Source organism: Trachurus trachurus (genome assembly GCF_905171665.1).
Source record: "Trachurus trachurus genome assembly, chromosome: 1".
Classification (NCBI taxonomy): Eukaryota; Metazoa; Chordata; class Actinopteri; order Carangiformes; family Carangidae; genus Trachurus; species Trachurus trachurus.
This window is the reverse complement of record NC_139891.1, coordinates 21,050,082-21,070,838: the sequence shown is the minus strand read 5'-3', so window position 1 is coordinate 21,070,838 and position 20,757 is coordinate 21,050,082. Positions and strand designations below refer to the sequence as shown.

Here is a 20,757-nt window from a genome sequence, read left to right as displayed (position 1 = left end):
CATCTTTGTTAATCATAGAAAAGGCTGCTATGCTCCCCTGAAAAGACTATTCACTTCCCTCCCTAATAAGAAAAAAAAGAAATGTGAATAAAATGTGAAGTGGTCTTTGCTACAAACCTGAAGATGATGCTCACTGAACTCCTCTACACAGCTAAATATCTGAGACACCTTTGTTGTGTTGGTTTTTTCCTCTGGTGGCTACAGCTGCTCTCATCAGCTTTGTTTGCAGCCGCAGTCAGCAGGTGTTTACAAGGAAAAATCTCTCATACGCATATTCACACTCCTTTGCTCAGCAGCAAACTGTTGGCAGACAAAGCTCACACATCTAGCTGGGGAACATTTAGTAGCTATAGATGCAGAGATGTTTTGGTGACGTTGGTGGAGACCAAATCAGAGCTAAAAGAAATTTCCTTTATGCAGTTATCCTATTTGTTATGTCTCTGTGTTGACACGGGTAAAGAATATTTGGTTGCTGTTTGTGAACAGTAGTGCAGTAGTTGTGTTTGTGTCTGTGAGTGCTTTCAAAACATGAAGCAGCTTGAGTGAATTTACTAAAAAGGACACTGGGGATGGGAGAGAGGAAGGAAGAGACAAGGAGGGTGAAATATAAAACAGAGAGAAATAATGAGGAAAAGTAACCACACCCAACACTATCTTCATCCCCACCCCCATCTCTCCTTGCTAGGTCTCCTTGCTACAGGGCTGCTGCTACAGAGATGCCTGCGCCGTTCATCTGAGCTGACAAGAGAAGAATCAGCTCGATTTCCTGTGAACGCTTGTCAAGATTACAGAGGGAGAGAGAATGAGACCGAGGGAGGCAGAAAAGAAACATGAATAAAAAAAGAAAGAGTGCGATGTAGTAAACATCAGGCCTATCATTCTCCCAGTTCTTTGTTTCTCTCTGCCTTTAATCTGACTTTGCTGAGAGTCACATTGAAACATTACAGTACTGATAAGACCGTAAATGGACAATTCCACTTCATGGTTTGGTGAGTAACATGAGATCATGACAGATAGAAATGAAATGACATGGTGAATATCTAAACCTTTTAGGTGTGTCGTTTTGTATTGTCTCTGTTGTACACATTGTGTGTGTTGTCTTAAGGCAAAATGAATCATAACAAAACCAACAAAACCCAAGTTGTAATGCATTCGAGTTACACTTGACACTTTCCTCTTCCCCAAATGATTCACATTGCAGCTTAAAATCAGCACATTTTATGCACACCATTAGCTTGATCTCATATCTCCTTGATGTACTGTGACTTTGTGCTCAGGCTGTCAGTACAGCCAGGTCTGAGAGCTGCCAGGCATGAACAAGTGCTTGGTTTTAGCGAAAAGAAAGACAGAAAGGATGGAGGATATATGCAGACCATAGTCTGGTGTAGGAGCAAGGTGAACTGACAGTAAAAGAGAAAGATGGTTAATGGTTAAAAAAGATTAGGCACGCTTACCTATGTCTGAAATCTTTGTTTCTTTAGTACAGAAGAAGCAAGGAAAGAAAACACAGAGGAGACAGGAGTTAGTAGACAGACTGCTGCTGGATATTACCATGAAAACCCACCAGAAGATAAACTGACTGGAAATTAACACAGGACCAGTTAGAAATTGGAGAGAAATTTCAGAACTTGATCATGCTTCGTAGAGGTCAACAGAGAGAAGATTTCAGATGGTGAAGAGTTTTTGAGAAATGAGCACTCAAGAGAGTGTGCCAGAGGCTTGTTTCTAAATTCAGAGCATTAAACCAGACGTTCCCCTCTAAACTCAGTGTTCTTTTCATCTTTTTAACACTTTGGGTAAAGAGTAAGTACTCAAATGCTTATTACTGTAGTGCTGAAGTGTCCAATCTGGCAATTCATCTGTCCTTCTCCTTCTTTATGCTTTGCAGCACTGCTGAACAGTCCCCCAAGACCAATGATGCAGAGCTGAACACTTAAGTACAGGAACAAGAAGATGCCCATAGAAACAAATTGGAATCCTAAATTTAAATTACAAACCAGTTTTCACATATAGTTTATGTTTCCCATTTTTAGACTTGAGAAATTTTGGATATTTTCCATTATTCAAATGAAAAAAAATCTTTAAAGACTAGTCTTCTCTGGGACTAACAGGCATCTGTGACATTGGTCCCCAAGTAGACACAGCTATTTTGTAATCACCAGCCGTGCCACCTCCTTTCCCTCTTACCTCAGCTCCATGACACTGGTAACATTGCCAGAGGGGAATATCCTCCTGATGTAGTTGAAGTCTCCGACAAAGATACTGCCATCTGCTCCACAGGCCAGGGCCAGAGGTGCCAGCAACTTGTTGCCCTCCGCCTGCCCGTTACAGCTGGGACAGGAGATGCTGCGCCGACGCCCATTTCCTAGGAGAGTGGTTGGGGGGGGGGGGTTGAGATCCATTTTTACTGACTGCAACAGTGGTTTATGTTCTTTCCACAAACCAGACCGCTGGATTGAAAGCTCAGTCCATATCAATTTTATCAGGCCAGTCTGTTGAACACTGCGGTAGAACAAGCATTAATTTGACAAATGGTTTTTGATTTTAATTCCTGGAAATGGTTTTAGAACAATTTCTCTAATAGAAAACACAGTGTGATTCTGAGAAACTACCGTTGTGGGAGTACCACAAGGTTCGGTTATGGGTTCAGTCCTGTTTATGATTTCTAACAACGTCACATCTTCTCTAACTGAGTGTAGCTCCCATTTGTACACAGTTCTGTATTTTTCTCTCACACAACACACTCAAGCCATTCAGGTCCTTCAACATTGATAAAGTGCAACACATGTTCCATAATTTAATGCTGGTCCTGTACTCAAACAAGTGTGCTGCACAAACCTGGAACAAAACACAAAATACACTTAAAACCTAACACACGTTTCCTCATAGGTCATTTTAATACCACGATTATAAAACACTTTGTTCTTGAATCGAACTGTTTTAAACTGTGTTCTATGCTGCTGTTACACTTTGCTTTTCTTGTATTTTCCTGTTCAAATGCACTCTCGACATCGCTGCAAATGAGACCATTCCCTCAATGATTTCTTGAGATGAAATAAAGGTTGAATTAAATTACAGTCAACGACTGGGAATACTTCCAAATAGCATCAACCTTCCAAAACTTTCGACAATACATGCCAGGCCAAAGGGAGAATTAGTGGTAACGAGGAGTGCAGGGAATAAGAAAGTGGACAATCCAGACTTCATTGAACAGCGGAAAAGCTGTAGTTCTTCTTATGTCCAGTAAATAAACCTGACCATGATTAAAGTCTTCAAATCAAAATTCAAAATATAAAGTACTTAATTCTACAAGAGCCACAAGGCTTAAAGGTACAGTAGGTAAGAAATCTAAAGCAACTGGCCGTAAAATCCTCCTAATACGTCACAGAGACTCAGGAATAATGATGTTCATATAACATGATGAACTCACCAACAACAATAGTACAGCCAGAGTATTCGCATTAAATATCTTTTTTTGCAGACTGCAAATCATGTTTATGTTTTGAATTTACGTGTTGGCATGTTGCGCCACCTAGCCCTCTCTCCCAGTCACGGCGGCGTCAGTGGCATTTCAGCCTCCGGTCTGCTTCCACTGAGCTGCCGCTACGGCTGGGAGAAAAAACAAGATCACTGTGTTTTGAATTTGACTGCAGTAACCGTTTTTGGCCACATTCTTACATATGGCACCTTTAAATTACAAACTGTGACATCCAGCATTCAGATTCTAGATTGCAGTGCTCACTCGCTCACTTGAGTTCACCCCTCCAATGCATCCGAGGACAAACACATTCGCAAACTAACCGTTAACTGATCTTTTTCTCTTCAGCCTGGTGTTTTTCTGCACTTTGTATAAAAACAGTTCAACATTGGAAGATCTAGCTGCCATTGCTGCTCAGCTGTAGCCCCGTGTGTGTGTGTGTTTTATAACGGCAAAAGAAATCGTCGATTGTCCTCCGATAGAGGATCGGGTTGCTGATTGGCACAAGCCTAGTCACAGACACTCAATAGAGCGTTTGAACCAAGTTTGTACCGTATTCAAAGATGGCGATACAACATGGCAGCCTCGGTTGGATGCACTGCCACCTTTGTACAGTTTTTGTAAACAACTCATTCTAAGCTACAAGAAAGCTTTCATTTGTATGCGATTGTGATTAGACTTTGGTAAATACGTATTTATGAAAGCAATATTTGATTTGATTTTTGCTAATAAAAAGCTGTTATACACTGTAACTTTAAATCAGAAAAAGTCAAACAAAATCACCCCGCAATGACATGATAAATTACATATTAAATGTGTATGTCTTAAAAGCTCAATCTGTACTTACCCATGATGCTGCTGATGACAGGGGGCTGCTGGGATATGAAGATGTTTTCACCATTGCCTTTGTACAATATACCTAGAGGAGAGAAGATGTAAAGATGAGAGAGATATAAGGAGCACAGAAAGAGAGAAAACAGCCAGACTAATTCTGCTGGGCTTTAACACCTGTGTTGTTATAACCACAACCGTCACTCCGATATGCTCCAAGATACAACACAGATATTGTTCTCTTAATACAAATCTGATTTGACCTTGTCACTGGAGCTCACCATGATGTGATAGTGTCTAAAATGGATGATTAGACTACATGGTACATTAGAAATTGGGGGAGCTGTGATGAAGATGGTGGGTGTGTGAGCATCTGTGGACACTGGACTCCAGCTCCTAAAATCATGTATCACAATGAAAAGAAGCGACAATATCACCATGTGCTTGATAAGTTCTACAGTAAATTAAGGTTGTGCTTGTGCATCAAAGTGGTTGTGTGATGTTTACATGAGAAGTTATCAAGCATTACAGTGAGACTGACAGAATAGCCACAGAGAAAAGTTTTCATATCTGTTGTTGAGTTTTTTGGCTCTGAAATCTGATGAATAAATAACACAGTTATCTTTTGTTTCTCTACTATACGGAACAGCACTACAACTATATTGTGCAGCACTTAATAACAAATAACTATGCATAATGATGCAATTGCTCTTTTGTAAGTGGGATTGAAGCAGTAGCTCAGTGTGTGTATGCGTGTGTGTGTGTGTGTGTGTGTGTGTGTGTGTGTGTGTGTGTGTGTGTGTGTGTGAGAGAGAGAGGGAATGTGTGTTTCTGTTGGAAGCTGGGATGAATTTCTTTGATGTGTTTTGAAAGATAATGTTAGGGGGAGGTTATGGCGGAGAAAATCTTGTCTTTCCTGATGCTTGCACACACTATGGGAGTTAGATTATAAAACTGAAATTAAGATAAAAAAAATAAAGGATAGGGAGTGGAGGTAGAGAAATGCAGAGAAAACAAGAGGAGAGACAATAGAAGAAGGTGGAGGAGGAGGAGGAGGAGGAGGAGGAGGAGGAGGAGGAGGAGGAGGAGGAGGAGGAGGAGGAGGAGGAGGAGGGGGAGGGGCTGCTCCACTGACTTGTGAGGAGGTTAATGTGTTAATGTAATGTGAGAGGGATGTACTTGTTCTTCAAAGTGAGACATCAAAGAGGAACCTCCTGTGGTGAGCTGAATTATTAAAACTCTGCCATCATCTCTGAAAACCAGCCCGCCGTTCTTTCTATCTATCTATCTATCTATCTATCTATCTATCTATCTATCTATCTATCTATCTATCTATCTATCTATCTATCTATCTATCTATCTATCTATCTATCTATCTATCTATCTATCTATCTATCTATCTATCTATCTATCTCTATCTATCCATCCATCTATCTATCTGGCACTCTCGGTGGGGTGCAACTCTGCTGCTGACCGGCCGTTTGTTGTAATGTGACCCTCTGGAATTTAAAATGTTAGGAACAGACAGACAGAGTAGAGTTGTGAGCGAAGTCGGTAGACTAGACTCCACCCATCAGTGATCCTGTGCACTTTGAGCTTTTACCCTCAGGGAGGCGCTGGAGACAAGTACGACCCACTGGGTACGAATCAGGATGCTGAGCCCATCGTTTTCTTTGAAAGCTTCTTCTCTCATTTGTTCTAGTCTCTCGTACTCACCATTGTTTTGCGCTGTCAATCTTACTGTATTGTAACTTGTTGTGTATAATACTGTGTGATAGGCCAAAGGTAATTATTCACCAACGAGCAACAAGGACAATCAAACTCTGAGCTAACTTCAAAACTCCATCTGGTGTAAAAAAAGGCACTGCACACCAACATGGACACATCACCACAATAGCTTATTGTGGCCTGTGACTGCCTCAGTGCCTCTGGGCCTGGACAGCTTCAACATAATCAAGAGCTAAAGGAATTCACAAGTTTATCAGGGCCTCTGGCATAATGTAAGTGTGGGCTGTCCACTGGCTGGAGCTCAGTAGAAGCTGTTGATACATCATGACAAAAACCCTAAATCTCCTTCGCCATAATCTACAGCAGACTACAAATCATGATGTACTTGGAGAATGTGATCTGACCCACTTGAGTTTTTGTTCTACTGACGTGACTAAAAGTGGCAGCAGATGCAAACTTTAGATTGGTGAGAAGGACCCATAATTAGTCTCTTTCTCTAATTAATACATCAAATAAACGAGAATGCTAAATTTTCATTATGTTTCCTATTGTTCGAGAGGTAACTGAGCTTATGTCCACAATACTAATGTAGTAATGGACAAAAACACATACAATTGTAAGGCTTGTCCTTCTAGAGTCAATAAGTTGATGCATCAGTTGAAAAATCCCCACTGACTTGCATTTTGCTGATGTTTTCCCAGTGCTGAACATGAACACAGACATTAACATTAATCATTTGTGAGTGAACGAAAAATAAAAATAAGATCCAATAAACCGTAAGCACTTGACCAATGAGTCTCCAGTATAAACAGAGAAGAGAGTTCTTGGATAGAGATTGGAGAAGCAGTGTGATGCAGCCAGGGGGAGGCTATGACATAAGCCTTTGAGTATAGCAACAGATACAAGACACGGACACTTTGGCCTTGAAACGTGGTTGGACAACCACATCATTATTTAAGAATCGATCAAGTACATCTCTGAAACATTTGCCATCAGATGTTTTCAACATATTCCGCTATGGTTAACGCGTCAATATGTTCTAATGGCATAAGACCTGCAGCAGATGTTTCTGAGGATTTTTGGACAGAATGTCAATTCTTTCCATTTCTAGAACTTTCAGCCGTGAACACAGTCAATTATTATCAATGTTCAAATCCCATATCTGTTATATCTCTTCCTGTCTGTCTATCTCTGTATCCGTCTCCCTCTCCCTCACCATATCTTCTGCTTCTTCTCACTGTCTCTCTCTTTCATCTCTCCTTCCATTAGTGGGTGTTGATTGATCAACAGAGGCCGAGCCAGCAAGGTTTCACCCATGCTGTGCTGCAGTCGAAACAGGCAACCAACTACTTTCCTGACTGGGAAAATGTGTGCGTGTGGTGGGGGTGATATGAGAATGAGAAGGACATGGAGACAGAGAGAAAGGAGAGCAAGGCAGAACAGAAAGAGTGAGGAAAATCGAATGCTCCTGCTGTGTTAAAAGAGAGGGCAGTAAGGCTTTCTCACACAGCTCTGTGTGTGTTTATATAAATGAGTACATTTGACTTTGATCTCAAAACTCTCAATCTCAAAACCTGGATGCTTACATTCTTACCGCATCACCTGCGGACCCTTACATACCAACCTTGTCTCAAAGACTTAGCATCCTGCAATGTCAGACTGGTAAAACATTTAGTTTTGCATCACACCTTCGGTAAAAGTTTCATAATTCAAAAACACGGCTGAAAGACAAAAACAAACAAGCCAACTATTCTAACACCACTGTGAATCAGTTAAACTGTCATGCTTGGAGAAATAATTGAGGGTGTGTGTCTTCAGCATATGGTCCTCTGCTTGTGAAAGAAGTTAAAGTGAAGTAAAACATGCAGAAAATATTGTTGCTCAGTATTCAATCAGTATTGCAGCTGCTGGTTTAAACTAGCCTCGTAAACCAGCCTCTCGCGGAAGTGCATTTCATTTCATTCCGAGGGAGAGTCTGGCCTCATCCCCATTCTAAGCGTTTGGCCTGAAACCCTCAGAAGGCCGAGCCAATCAGCGTCGCCCGCTGTGATTGACACAGCACGTTGGCCAATCAGGGACCGACTGGTCCAAAGCCCCGTCACTACACCAACTTGCTGATTGGCTGAATGGGGTTGTCTGTCAACGCTACTACCAAAGATATTAAACCGTCTTTGCTACTACTCCCGCCCAGCTCCCGCCCACCCCAAACGCTTAGAGGGGGGATGAGGCCAGACTCTCCCGAGAAATGAAATGAAATGCATTTCTGCGAGAGGCTGGGTTACGAGGCAGGTTTAAACAACCTGTGTGAGAGATTCAGGGATCACAGTGGAATATAATATTCATAATCAACTTTCAATTGTGTGTAATTCACTTTGCACACAATATTTCACCACACAACGTGAGGACTACCTTTATTAAGAATTTATAACTCGTTTATAACTAATTTATTAATTAGTTTGTTACCACTTTAAAAGTCATTTATAAGCTGTTACAACAAGGGCAGCAGTGACTTGTTGCTTGCCAAATAGTAAATCTAGATTTATACTGCATATTGCAGTATACTTAAAAAAAATCTGTATCTGATAAAATGAGCTTCATGAGCTTTAGGTAAAAAACCTACCAACATTCATTAATGAGTTACTATAAAGCTCCTTTTAAATAATAGGAGCTTATTATTAAGATTTATCAGTAGAAAGCTGTTTTAAGCTGTATTAAATAGAACATTTCCCCAAACCCTTGCCAAATAATGAGCCTGCATCAATTAATGAAACACTGGATTACAACTAAGAATTGTTTATTTATGAGCAACCATTTATAATTCCTCTACAAAGGTAAAGGTAGTCTGGTGATTTTGTTCTGATAATCTCTTCATATGTAAATAGGGAGTAGGTTGTTTCCATGTTGCCCAACAATTTGCACCACTGTGTTTCTACAGTCGACCAGAATGGACAAACCACACACTAAAAGGGCCTTTTGTGTTTTGCTCAATTTGTTGCAACCTGCAACTACACTGGTATATGTAATTAACACTTTACACTGGTCCTCCAACAGGGTCAATTGACCAAGCAGAAAATGTTGTTAAGAGTGCACAACCTACAACTGTGCCCCAAAAACTTCAGTGTCATCCGCCAAACATTGACTAACAGTAACCAAGCAACAGACGAATGTTGACTTGGTGTATTAGGGCATGAGCACACACATAACCATGTTAATGGCACACTACACTCATGCACATACAATATCCTAACCACTCCTCTATGAGTAACCTGTATCCAGTCATACACATTGTGCCACACAGGCACCAACAGACTTACCAAGTGTCAATGGGAGTCAAATAATATCCCATACACATGCTGTATAATGCATGAAGCTATTTGAATAATAAGGGCACTAATAGGCGGACACGGGTGTGGACAAGACCCAGAGGCCATCCTGTCCAGACCTGGGCCTATAACCTCTAAATTGTTGAGAATTCTTCTATTTTATGATGCAGCTCAGGTTTAGTGGGCCAGGAGTCTCACAGACCAGTTGCATGCATTGTAAAAAATCAGGAATATTGCCAAGATTAGCTCATTTCCTTCATTCAGTGAAGCACAGCATTCCTTTGTCTCTAGCCATTTAGATTGCTCATTATTTGCTGGACTGCCTCAGAAATGTATCAACTGCCTCCAGCTTGTGCAACATATTTGCATCTAGTTCTTATAAGAACTTGAAAATATGAGCACAGTCTTTCTTCAATGAACTGATATCTAAAATTGTACTATTTGTTTTTTAAATACATTGCCAACCTCCTCAGCCCTACACACCTGCTTGTTTCCTGAGATCTGCAGACCAGCTGTGCCGTCTGTGCCCTCTGAGGAACCAGGGCAGTAGGGCATTTTCTGTTAGGGCTCCTTAACCTTCCTCTGTGAGGAGTGTCCTCTTTTAAAAAGATCTGGGAAGTGCCTCATTCACCAACTTGTGGACATACTACTACTACTATTAAAGGGATAGTTCAACATTTTGGCATACAGTATGCATCTTTTGCCATAATCCCTAGGATTAGGTTCACAACCTTTAATTGCCGGTGCAAGCTGTTTTCAGATTGGCTGTTTTTAGATCACTCCTAAAACTATAGGGATTACAGCAATAGGCGAATTTGCCAAAAGGTGGAACTATTCCTTTAACAATAATATTACGTAATAAGAAATATTTGCAACTCTTACAACGAAGTGCTTCATGTGAAAATGCATAAAAGAAACATAGTATATATTGTACTATATACATGGCTGCCCATAACGTCAAAATAATTTTGTTTTCAGACATATTCTTCTTTTTATTCCTATTATTAAGGTTAATTGTGGTTTAATTTTAGAGAGAAAGAGATAGATCATATTGTCACAATCTTTTCATGAGAAAAGGGTAAAAAAAAAATATAAAATTAAATCCATAAGATGACATAATAATGATATAATAAATGAACAAAATAATACAATATAATAAATTGTAAAAAAATACATTTGGTAATGACATCAGTACATCAGAGGGCCTCTTTGACATTTGTGTTCTATAGCTTTGGGCCGTGCGCATGCAGCATGATCAAAAATGTTTCTTATCTTCCTTGTGATGCTCTCAACAAAGAATTGATAAAAAAAAATCCTAACATAATACTTTAATATGTAAGTGTGTGCAGTACCAACAGTGTATTTTCTGTTTTAAAGCAGATCATGGGCGTGTTTTTATGAAGTGCTTCATCAATGAAGTTTCTTAGTAACACATCACGACATCAAGTCACGCACAGTAGGCAAAAAAAAAGGTGTCAGCCTACATTTAGGGAGGAAGGCAGGAACATTTTCTGTCTGTGCTGTCAGTTACAGTCATACACATGAACAAATGAAACACAGACATCTAATTTTCTCACCCTGTGACGTTCTGAACTAATTAAGGCTGGAGATGAAAAAAAAGGCTCTGACACAACTGAGAATGACTTTTAATAATGCATAGCATAGTCTCTGCATACCTGTCTGGGTGCAGGACAGAGACTTTATTAGAGGGAGAAGACTGACGTTGTCCCTAACTGCTTCTGTTAGATCAGGGTTTTTATTTAAAGGGACAACGAGGAGTTTTGGAAAAGCGAAGCGTTTTCACACTACATTTATGAGCCTCCGCGCGCACCGTACATTTCTTTGACCGGGCGCAAGACGGACTCATGTTTTCATTCATCAATAATTAAAGTCAGAGGTTCAAAGAGGTTCACATACCACCGTAGTTCCGACCATAAACGGCGATGCGGCTGCGTTATTCTCATGATTCGCAACGAAGGAAACGCTGGTCGGCTCGACCAGCATTTCCGCCACCACTAATAATAACAAAATAACGATAGAGACAGAACGATATATTTATCGAAAATGGGCCCATTAACAAGTGTGGGTAGCGGAGATTCAGTGTTGTACAGAGTAGTATGGTATGGTAGATCATTGACTGTATTCAGTCAAATCCATCATCTTTTTAACTTTCATCAAGCTGTATCGTTTTCAGATTTTCAGACAGAAGTTGTTTAAAATTCAGTCATTTTGATTTGATGTGGAAAAAAAAAAACTCTCACAGGTTCTGTGGAGCGAAGCAGCCTGAGTCTGGCTGACCAGCCCAGTGTCAGAGTAACAGTGTGGAGGTTTACGAGGCAGCGTACATGCTCACACTCCCCAGTCTCTGTCCCTGTGTGCACACACACTAATATGTGAATACATTGACAAACATGAGCTTCAAAGACTCACAAGTAGGTACACTTGAATGAAAATCACACACACCCTGACTGGAAAACATCCTCACAGTGTATAGACAGGAAAGCAGATCACACTCTCTCTCACACACACACACACACACACACACACACACGAACACACACGAACACACACACACGAACACACACACACTGGTGTTGTGTGATCTGTGAGCACTGAGCAGTGAGTTGAACTGCTGAGCAACTCAGATAAGACTGGATGAAAGGGTGTGTGTGTGTGTGTGTGTGTGTGTGTGTGTGTGTGTGTTTGTGTGCAAAGGTGTGGATAGTCCCCTGCACACAAATCCAGCACGTCTCTTTTCCTCCTCATATCTCTTCTTCTTTCCCTTCCCTGTACCTCATTTTGCCTCTCTTTCCCGTAACAAATGTGGAAATGATCCGTGTTGTGTTGTCATGGGTTACATCTCATGGTTTTCTAACCATTTGTGCCAAATCCAAACTGATTCTTACATCTCAGGTCGCACAAAAAGTTGGTTTTATTGAGATTTCAACCAGTATGCCAGTATTGTTGTTAGCTTTTCAACATAATGAGTCCTGGGACTAACAGGTGATCTCTCAGATGAATCCCAGAGAACTTCTATGAATCCCCAATAAAATGCATCGTTTTTTTTGACACAATACAGAGTTTAACTAATACTTGAACTTACTGTATGTGGTTATAATTATCATTCTATTATTGTATGTTGAAAATGTATCTGGAAAAATTAACAAATGCCAAATCTGACTACTTTATTTGCAATGGGGAAAACTGAATTATAAAATACACTATAGTATGAGTGTCAAGTAAATGACACAAAAATGTGTTGGGGTGCATTTCTTTGGAACATAACTAGAACATTAATGCAAATTAAATAGCACCAAAAATAAACTATAAGGATGGGGCTAGCAATAACACTGACTTAATATATAAAATTATATTCTAGACGTATTATGATTTTGATATTATGATGTTTTTTGTGGTGTTATTCAATATTACAACACCTTAAAATATCATTGAGAACATTTAACTTTCTTTTCATGAAACAAGCCATCCATTTTTTGATGTGGAGAGGTAACAGAGCTATGTGAACATGAACAAGGATCAGAGCAAAGAATCATTATTAAATAAATATGCTTCCTCCAGAACCTCCTTCCTCCTTTCATTGTTAATATTGTTATACATATGGTTATAAGATAGAGAGAAGTAGTGCTAATAGTTGCACATGTGACCCATCTAGGACTCACCCAATGACTCACATTCACATCATGGGCAAGTTACGGTTGCCTGGACACTGGGGTACCAAGAGGGCAGCTCTGAGCTCCACAAAGAGAAACCCCAGCCAGGACAACAGGTTACAACCCAGAACCGAAAAAAGAAAAAAAAAAGAGGAAGAAAAAAAGCAGCATCTGCGATCAGGATATTTTACTCTTATGCAGCCTTATTATGATTTTGATTATATTTTGATTCATTGTGCAGCCCTAGTTCTAATCTAATCTCATAATCAAATCTAATCTAGTCTAATCTAATCAAATCAAATCAAATCTAATCTAATCTAATCTAATTTAATCTCTTGTATAGGAAGGAACTGCGGTATGATAGAATGTGACTACAGCTTTGTATCACACACTCTGCAGGCAGAGCCTTGCAGAAAATCAGCACCTATTTCGAGTGACTATTTAAACATGAAAGTGTCAGTCCCTCTCTGTCTGATGTATAAACTACATGCTGGACATGCCTTCCGGCGGACTCATTTCCATTTTTATCTGTACATAGCTAAAAAGACAAAAGTCAAATTTGAGACACTCTGTTAAATAGTGTGGTGTGAGTAGTGAGAGTCTCACTGCCAGCCCATGAGACATCAGCATCCATGCGGCATGTTATTTTTGAATCTAGCACATTACAACATCAACATCACTAGGGTAGTGGAGCCATGAGACAAACTACAAAGAAATAAAGACACTGCAGTGGAGTGTTTGATGGTCTCTCCCTCTCTCTCGTGAACACAGACAAGATTATTCTAATGTCCATGTGCTATATATTTTAGTCTCAAAGGAACAAACAGACAGTCCGTGTTGCAATAATGTCCCTTCAGGACACAAAAAGGACACCTACAGGGACCAGTATGCATATAGACGGAAAATCACATATCACATGTGCATTTTAAACACACACACACACACACACACGCACGCACACACAATCAGGTGACAAGGTGTTGAAAGCCTGAGAGGACTGCAGGGAGAGAGGGATGAATAGCAATGTGATGGATGGGGTGACAGATAGAGGACGGCAAGGAAGCGAGGGAGCAGGAGGTTTATAAAGTCAAAATGCCCCTAAAGCTGGAAAAATGCATTTCAGTATGTATCTATTCTTATATAACCTGGTTCCTGAATGGTTGGCTATGTGAATGGAAACCGGTTGTGTTATTTTACCAGTAATTAAAGCACCTGCAGCCCTTTGAAAAAAAGTGCCTGAGCAAGTAAGGACCCAGACTGTGAGACTTCATAAAGTTGGGAGAGGGTAGGATCATCAGTGGGCCACTGAACATAAACCAAAACACAGCTGCACCAGTGGATAAAAGCGCTACTACTAGAAGTAAAAGGTGCAGCAGCCGTACTACAAAAATGAAATGAAAATTAGCTGCATAAAGCACAGTTTTCAGTTATGTATAACAAAGTGCTTGGGAATTAAAATAGTTAAAATAGTAGTAGTAAAGTAACGTAGTAAATAATTATACTGAATTATACTGTTGTTAAAAGTTCTGTATGTGAGTGTATGAGTTGTAATCTGAGCTGTGCTGTTCTTTGTTTTGGTGCATGTTACATGTTAAATGGCAAATGTTGAGTTAACGCCAATCGTCCACAATGGCAATGCTAGCAGTCATTTTGCCTGAGCATTTGTTTTTTCTGACTTGCTAGTGGTCTACTGCGACATCTAGTGGTAGTCGCAATAGTTTACCTATACTAATTAATTCAGGACTCAAACAAAGACAGAGGTGGAGCACTGAAGCCACAGCTTCAATTCTGTGGTTTCTGTGTTTTTCTTTAGGAAACCAGAAACAGAATCACAGGAACAATGAGTTTGTACTTTTGCAGGATGTTAACATCAGCAATAAGCGGCACACTGAGGGATACATTACAACATGTGAGATTTTCCCACTTCCCCACAAAGGTAATCAGATTTACCCTCAGGCTACAATGTGTAATATGCAGTCATCATATTTCAAACCTGAAGTTCCATTGGATTATCTAAAATTAAAGTGGCCATTACACATTTATACATGGAACATTTTTATTGTGGTTGTTATTGTTTTTATTGTATTATATTACATTTAAAAAAATCCTTCATCAATGGAGACAGCAGTACTGCAATGTGTTGTTTCTAAATTCCCAACCAGTAATGCCACAAAACGCAATATGGATGATTTCAAGCAGTGAAATGTTGCCATAGGTTATTAAGCCGACTGTTCTGATCACAATCAAAGAAGGACTACAAAGACATAACTAAAGACAATCTACCTATGAGTCTTCAGTAGTTATTATTATATTATTACATGTGTTCAGTGATCAGTATTCCAATCAGACAAGACTAGTGGCTGTATCTTGCAGGTTGTGATGCTGTTAACTGTGACAAAAACCTGCCCACACATACATCCTGCCAAAGTAGTCAAAAGCACCTATGTGATAGTTCCCACTACAGTAGGTGTCTCCAGCACCACATTGTGCCGTGATGACACACACACAGACTCACAAGGTGAAAACAACACCAGCCCCACTGTCACGGCTGGTAATAAAGGATGATAATATGTCACTGCACTGCAAGACAAAAACAAGCAAGCAAAGAGAGGAGGGATGGAAGGGGAGGAGACAAAGGGGAAAGATGAATGAAGGTCTGAAATGGTGGGGTCTGATATGAGAAACCAAATGTGTGTGTGTGTGTGTGTGTGAGAGAGAGAGAGAGAGAGAGAGAGAGAGAGAGAGAGAGAGAGAGAGAGAGAGAGAGAGAGAGAGAGAGAGAGGAGGAGGGGGGGAGCTGGGGGGAGATGAAAGACCAAAAAACTCCACTGGGCAGCTGGAACAAATCCAAGATACCAACAATGAACTCTCTCTCTTTCTCACTCACTCACTCACACACCCGCTCATGCATGCACGCGCGCGCACACACACACACACACACACACACACACACACACACACACACACACACACACACACACACACACACACACACACACACACACACACACACACACACGCACACACACACACACACACACACACACACTTTTCCTCTGTTCCATCGACCAAAGCCTGCATGACGACAATCAGTCTGACAACTGCTGAGATTAACATACTTTCAAACTGCTATTAGCTTTGTCCTCTTACTCTTGGACACATAATTAACCAGTTAATGAGGTGGAGAGAGGTAGAAAGAGAGAGAGAATGTATGGTATTTGGAGCATGTTCACATCTCAGTGCAAAGGTTTGAACCCCACCTGTCACATATCAGCATTGCACAAAAACAACAACAACAGTACCAGTATTGTAACACCTTGCATAGCAGATGCTATATGAGACTATAGTGAACATGTGGCTGCAGGTGAATTGTGCTGGTTTTGTCACCTACCGTTCTGCACATCCAGGATGTGATGTTTATCCAGGGTCCACCCTCCCATGTTGGAAGCATCCAGCTCGTAGCCTTGTAAAATGGCTGTTCTTTTCTCCCACAGGATGAGGTCCAGGCAGGACTCGTATTCAAACCCCACTGACACTGTTAGACACACATAGGGGCAAAGCCAGTGATTCAGCTATTTTCTTCCACTGCACTTTGTTCATAACAAACCAAACAGGACAGATTCTGTGATTCAGACCAAAGCAAACAGACAACAGGTTTGAAAACACAGTGAACCACACTGTTAACCTCCTCTGGCTGCTTTTCTAACTTCCTCTAACTCCAGCTACAGCTGGACAGTTTACACACACACGCACACACACTGTGTGTTTTTATATCACACGAAAGGAATTAAAGAAAGCAAGACTGTAACACACAGTTACATTTTTGCCCAGACATCTGTATTTTCCTCAGTTAAATGCCAAGCTTCATACTGTATGCACATGGTGAAAAATAGCTCATCTCGTAACTACGTGACTGAGAGCCCTATTTTATTCATCTAATCATTTAGCACAGAAATTCAACAAAACTCATTGCGACTCAGCTGTCCGCCTCTGTGTTTTTGTAACTATAATTATTACTGAGTTTTATCAGCAGAGCAAAATGTGAAAGGGACAGAAAATTTGAATGACAACAAGTTGATTGAATGGAGGGCTGCTGAGTGCTGGTCTGCATTAGGTTTTTATGCTACTTTCAATCATTACATCACATGCTGATTTCTGGAGAAAACTTCTCTGAAACCCGTAATGACTGATTTTTGGGGGCCAGTTGGGAGAGTGAATGCAGTGCTACCTACTGATGTATTTGACCTCTACATTTATGTCTCAGCTCTGATTTCAGCAGTTGCCTCAAATGCACTACAAATATTCTTGTATTAACCCTATCTTATTATAACTTATGAGCACCAATTTCAAAGTGTTACAAAACATAGCAGTAAATTTTCTTTATGTTCACCCCATTAAGCTGGGTTACTATAAGTAATAACTCACTGAAAAGTATGTCTGCTGTTAGTTGTCCCTCATAAAGGTGTCAGTGGGGTTAGCATGCCCATTACGTGCCAGCCATTTCCCTGTTAAAGCTTTTTTTCCGGGACCTGTTTGAACTTAGCTGTGGCTGTCCGCAGCTTAATATATGTTCAGGAAAAGTAAGTATTGGAGAAACCTCCTCCCTCCTGTCTCTGCAAAGTATGCTGTGCACAGTATGTTGTCAAACTTTAATGGTCAACACAAACCAGGATTTATTATGCCATGAATTGGTGCAATTTAATTGTTTGCCTTTTATCTCCACTTGTGACATACGCTGATACTACTATTAGTACCGTTTCCAATGTTGACCAAAGTGTCTTGTTACTTTCACCACAGGGTTACAGAGAGGTTAACAGTTATGGTGACCTCTGACACAAGAAGCACAGTTTTTATGCTTTACTACAAAGCCAGGCTGGAGAACCAAACATACAGATCCACTGGAGGGCAGAACAGGGCAAACTGACACCATGTTATGTTATACTATAGTGCATAACATTAAGGTGAAGGTGACACCTGAGATAACTATATGATTAATACTGAATCTTTTAAAAAGCAGCAGTGACAACAAGCTCTATAAGACCTGCCAACCTTGGGAAAATATTTTGACAACCATAACGGTTAAATGCTTTGCTGTCACAAGTCCACATGACTGTTTCCTATTTACCAATATCACCAAGAGACCTTAAATGAAAGCACATACAGTATTCAGGCGGAGTCAGCTGTTTGTGGGCACGTACTGTATGGACGATGTGAGGTCAGGTCATAGCAGGCTGAAGGCTGTGTTTCTGATATGCAATATTACTTAGTCACTGAACCATGTTATAATATAGGGTACTGTACAATTCAGTGTCAGTGCCACTACTTAAACTGTTATTTACATAATATATACTTAGCTGTAAAATAGTTTTATAGAAAGCGATAGATAAAAGTGAATTTCATATTCATATTGTATGGTAAAAAAAATAAAATATAATCATAAATATAGTGTATAAAAAGTAAATTCTTTCAAGGTAAAGAAACATAGTTGTGTTGTATGTTGTATGTGACCAATTCAAACTACGTAGCTCTCTTGCAAATTAACGTTGGGCTGACTATCATGGGCTGCCGTCAGAAAGTCAAAAAATCGCCTTTCCAAATCACTGTTCCTCACCCCAATGGAAAATGTCACGGGGTTATTGTAAGGAGAGACAGGAGGCAAAACTGATATCCATCCCTAATGTTTGTATCAACTTTGTTTGTAAACACATGGAGGATAAACACTTCTTTCCTAACCGCAAAAATAAAACAAAAAGGACTGGAATGTTGAAATAAGATAACACGAAAGAATACAAGGAATAGAGGGGCGTCGTTTAGCTCAGTTGGCAGAGCAGAAGTCCTCGCTGCAGCCGGCCCTGTATCGAATCCTGACTCCCCTTTCCTGCATGTCATTTCTGCCTCCCCATTTCCTGTCTCTCTCTACTGCTACAGTACACTAACGATTAAAGGCAAAAGCCCCCAAAAATATACCGGTACTTTGAAAAAAAAAGTGGGTGCAATAGAGCTAAATAATAATTAAATAAAATGTTGATTAAAAGCAAGAGTGAATTATAATTGGACAAAAGTAACAAAACAAAGACCCTTTCTTAATCACAATACAATTTAACCTCTAGGCTTCATTTCATCACATGGTAATAGCACAACACAAGTTAATTGTAAAAGGATGGGGGGGAAAGCACTGCTTGTTTTGCATTTCTCTTCTGTGTTTTAAAGAGAAACTTAGCATTCTTATCCACAGATCTCTATTGTGAGGCTTTTTGCACAAATACACTGTGCATCTAACCTTACAGCCATTTAGCTTGCTGGCTGTCCATTAGGCTTCGAATCAGTTCAAATGTTGTACCCTTGACACAAAAGGCCCCTCTGTACTTAGTTAAGTTCTGTCTGCTTCAAGGTCGATTTTGAAAACCAAAGCTGGTCATGCTTTAATTGTTGTTGTTTGTTGCCTTTGGGAGAAAGTTTACACAAAATGTACAACACATGTTATTTTCTGTTTAGCTTAGTGGTTGGAGCAAACTCACCAACTGCCTCTGATAGTCCATAGACACGTTGTCCGTAGGCATCTGTCTTGTCCCAGATAAAGGTGTAAGACAGGTTTGGTTGCGCAGGGAACCATTTCTGGAAGAGGCGACCCACCACTGCCACCATCAGGTGAACCTGGAAAAACAGTAACAAACACAAAGGTCACTACATGGTAGTTTAGGTTAATGTACTAACTTATAAATATATTGTATATGACATGGCTCACCTTCATTAGATTGAAAGGTATTGATGACTGTGTCATGGTGACTTTGAGGACTGGTTTATATCCCGAAGCTCTGGAGCTCAGGTAGATAAGCTTTAGATCACTGCCTGGAATTGAGGTTTCTTCTTGTAAAACCTGCCAAACGATAAAATGACACAACAAAACACGTCACAAAGTTACAAAGGTCTTGATGGCTCATTTTAAGGCTAAGATTCTGAATACATTTCATTTTGGAATGAGGCTTTGATACTTCACAATAATATAGAACCTAGACCTGCTTTATGATTAAAAACATGGACATCCACCATTAGATAAAAGTGGGACCTTTCAGAATATACCACTGACGGCTACAACATCATTTATCTCAAACACCCTGTCTTCATATGAGGAAAAGCACATTAGCAGAGCAACAGCAGCTTCACACAATGCTGCTGGTGTGTACTCCATCAGCAGCGATCTCACCACACACAAATGCATTCAGGAAAGAAAACAAGCTTGTTCAAGCCATGTATGATGACACTGATGTTTCTCATTTTCTGAGGCATTGGGGCCGATTGACAACTGATAAATGGTCCTCTCTGGGTTGCTCTTGCACATAAGACAAACGTGCTTTCCAGGAATGACACATATCAGGAGGTAGTTTAGAAAGCCACACAGTGACAGGGGGTGTTAGACTAGACTGTTTGAAGACATGAGGGTATCAGACAGGCCTGTTTTTCAGTGTTTAGTCAGGAACACCAGTCCTGTGTCTGATGCCCTGACTGAACAGGCAGTAGTTATCCTACCAGCTGCTCTTGTCAGGGTATGCATGCAGTTGCGTGTTGGCAGAATCATCTGACACATGGCTATATACTGTACGCTGATGTAATCCAGGAACTGTAGTTGAAAGTATGCCCAAAAGATGTGCCAGCCCAGAATATGATTTTCAACAAGCTACTCAATGAGAGGGTAAGAACACCTCTTTAGAAAGGGATAACACTTTTC

General features: G+C 40.3%; 1 protein-coding gene across 1 annotated transcript in view; it reads right to left on the bottom strand.

Annotated features, from left to right (window-relative positions):
• The window catches only part of tenm3 (teneurin transmembrane protein 3), a 182,603-nt gene that overhangs the window by 34,802 nt on the left and 127,044 nt on the right, over positions 1-20,757 (bottom strand). Inside the window, exons 20-24 of the mRNA XM_083978996.1 lie at positions 19,777-19,908; positions 19,550-19,685; positions 16,423-16,566; positions 4,326-4,397; positions 2,188-2,365 (exon numbers count right to left, since the gene is read on the bottom strand). Of these exons, the coding sequence (XP_083835122.1) occupies positions 2,188-2,365; positions 4,326-4,397; positions 16,423-16,566; positions 19,550-19,685; positions 19,777-19,908 (662 nt within the window). The remainder of the gene's footprint in view (positions 1-2,187; positions 2,366-4,325; positions 4,398-16,422; positions 16,567-19,549; positions 19,686-19,776; positions 19,909-20,757) is intronic.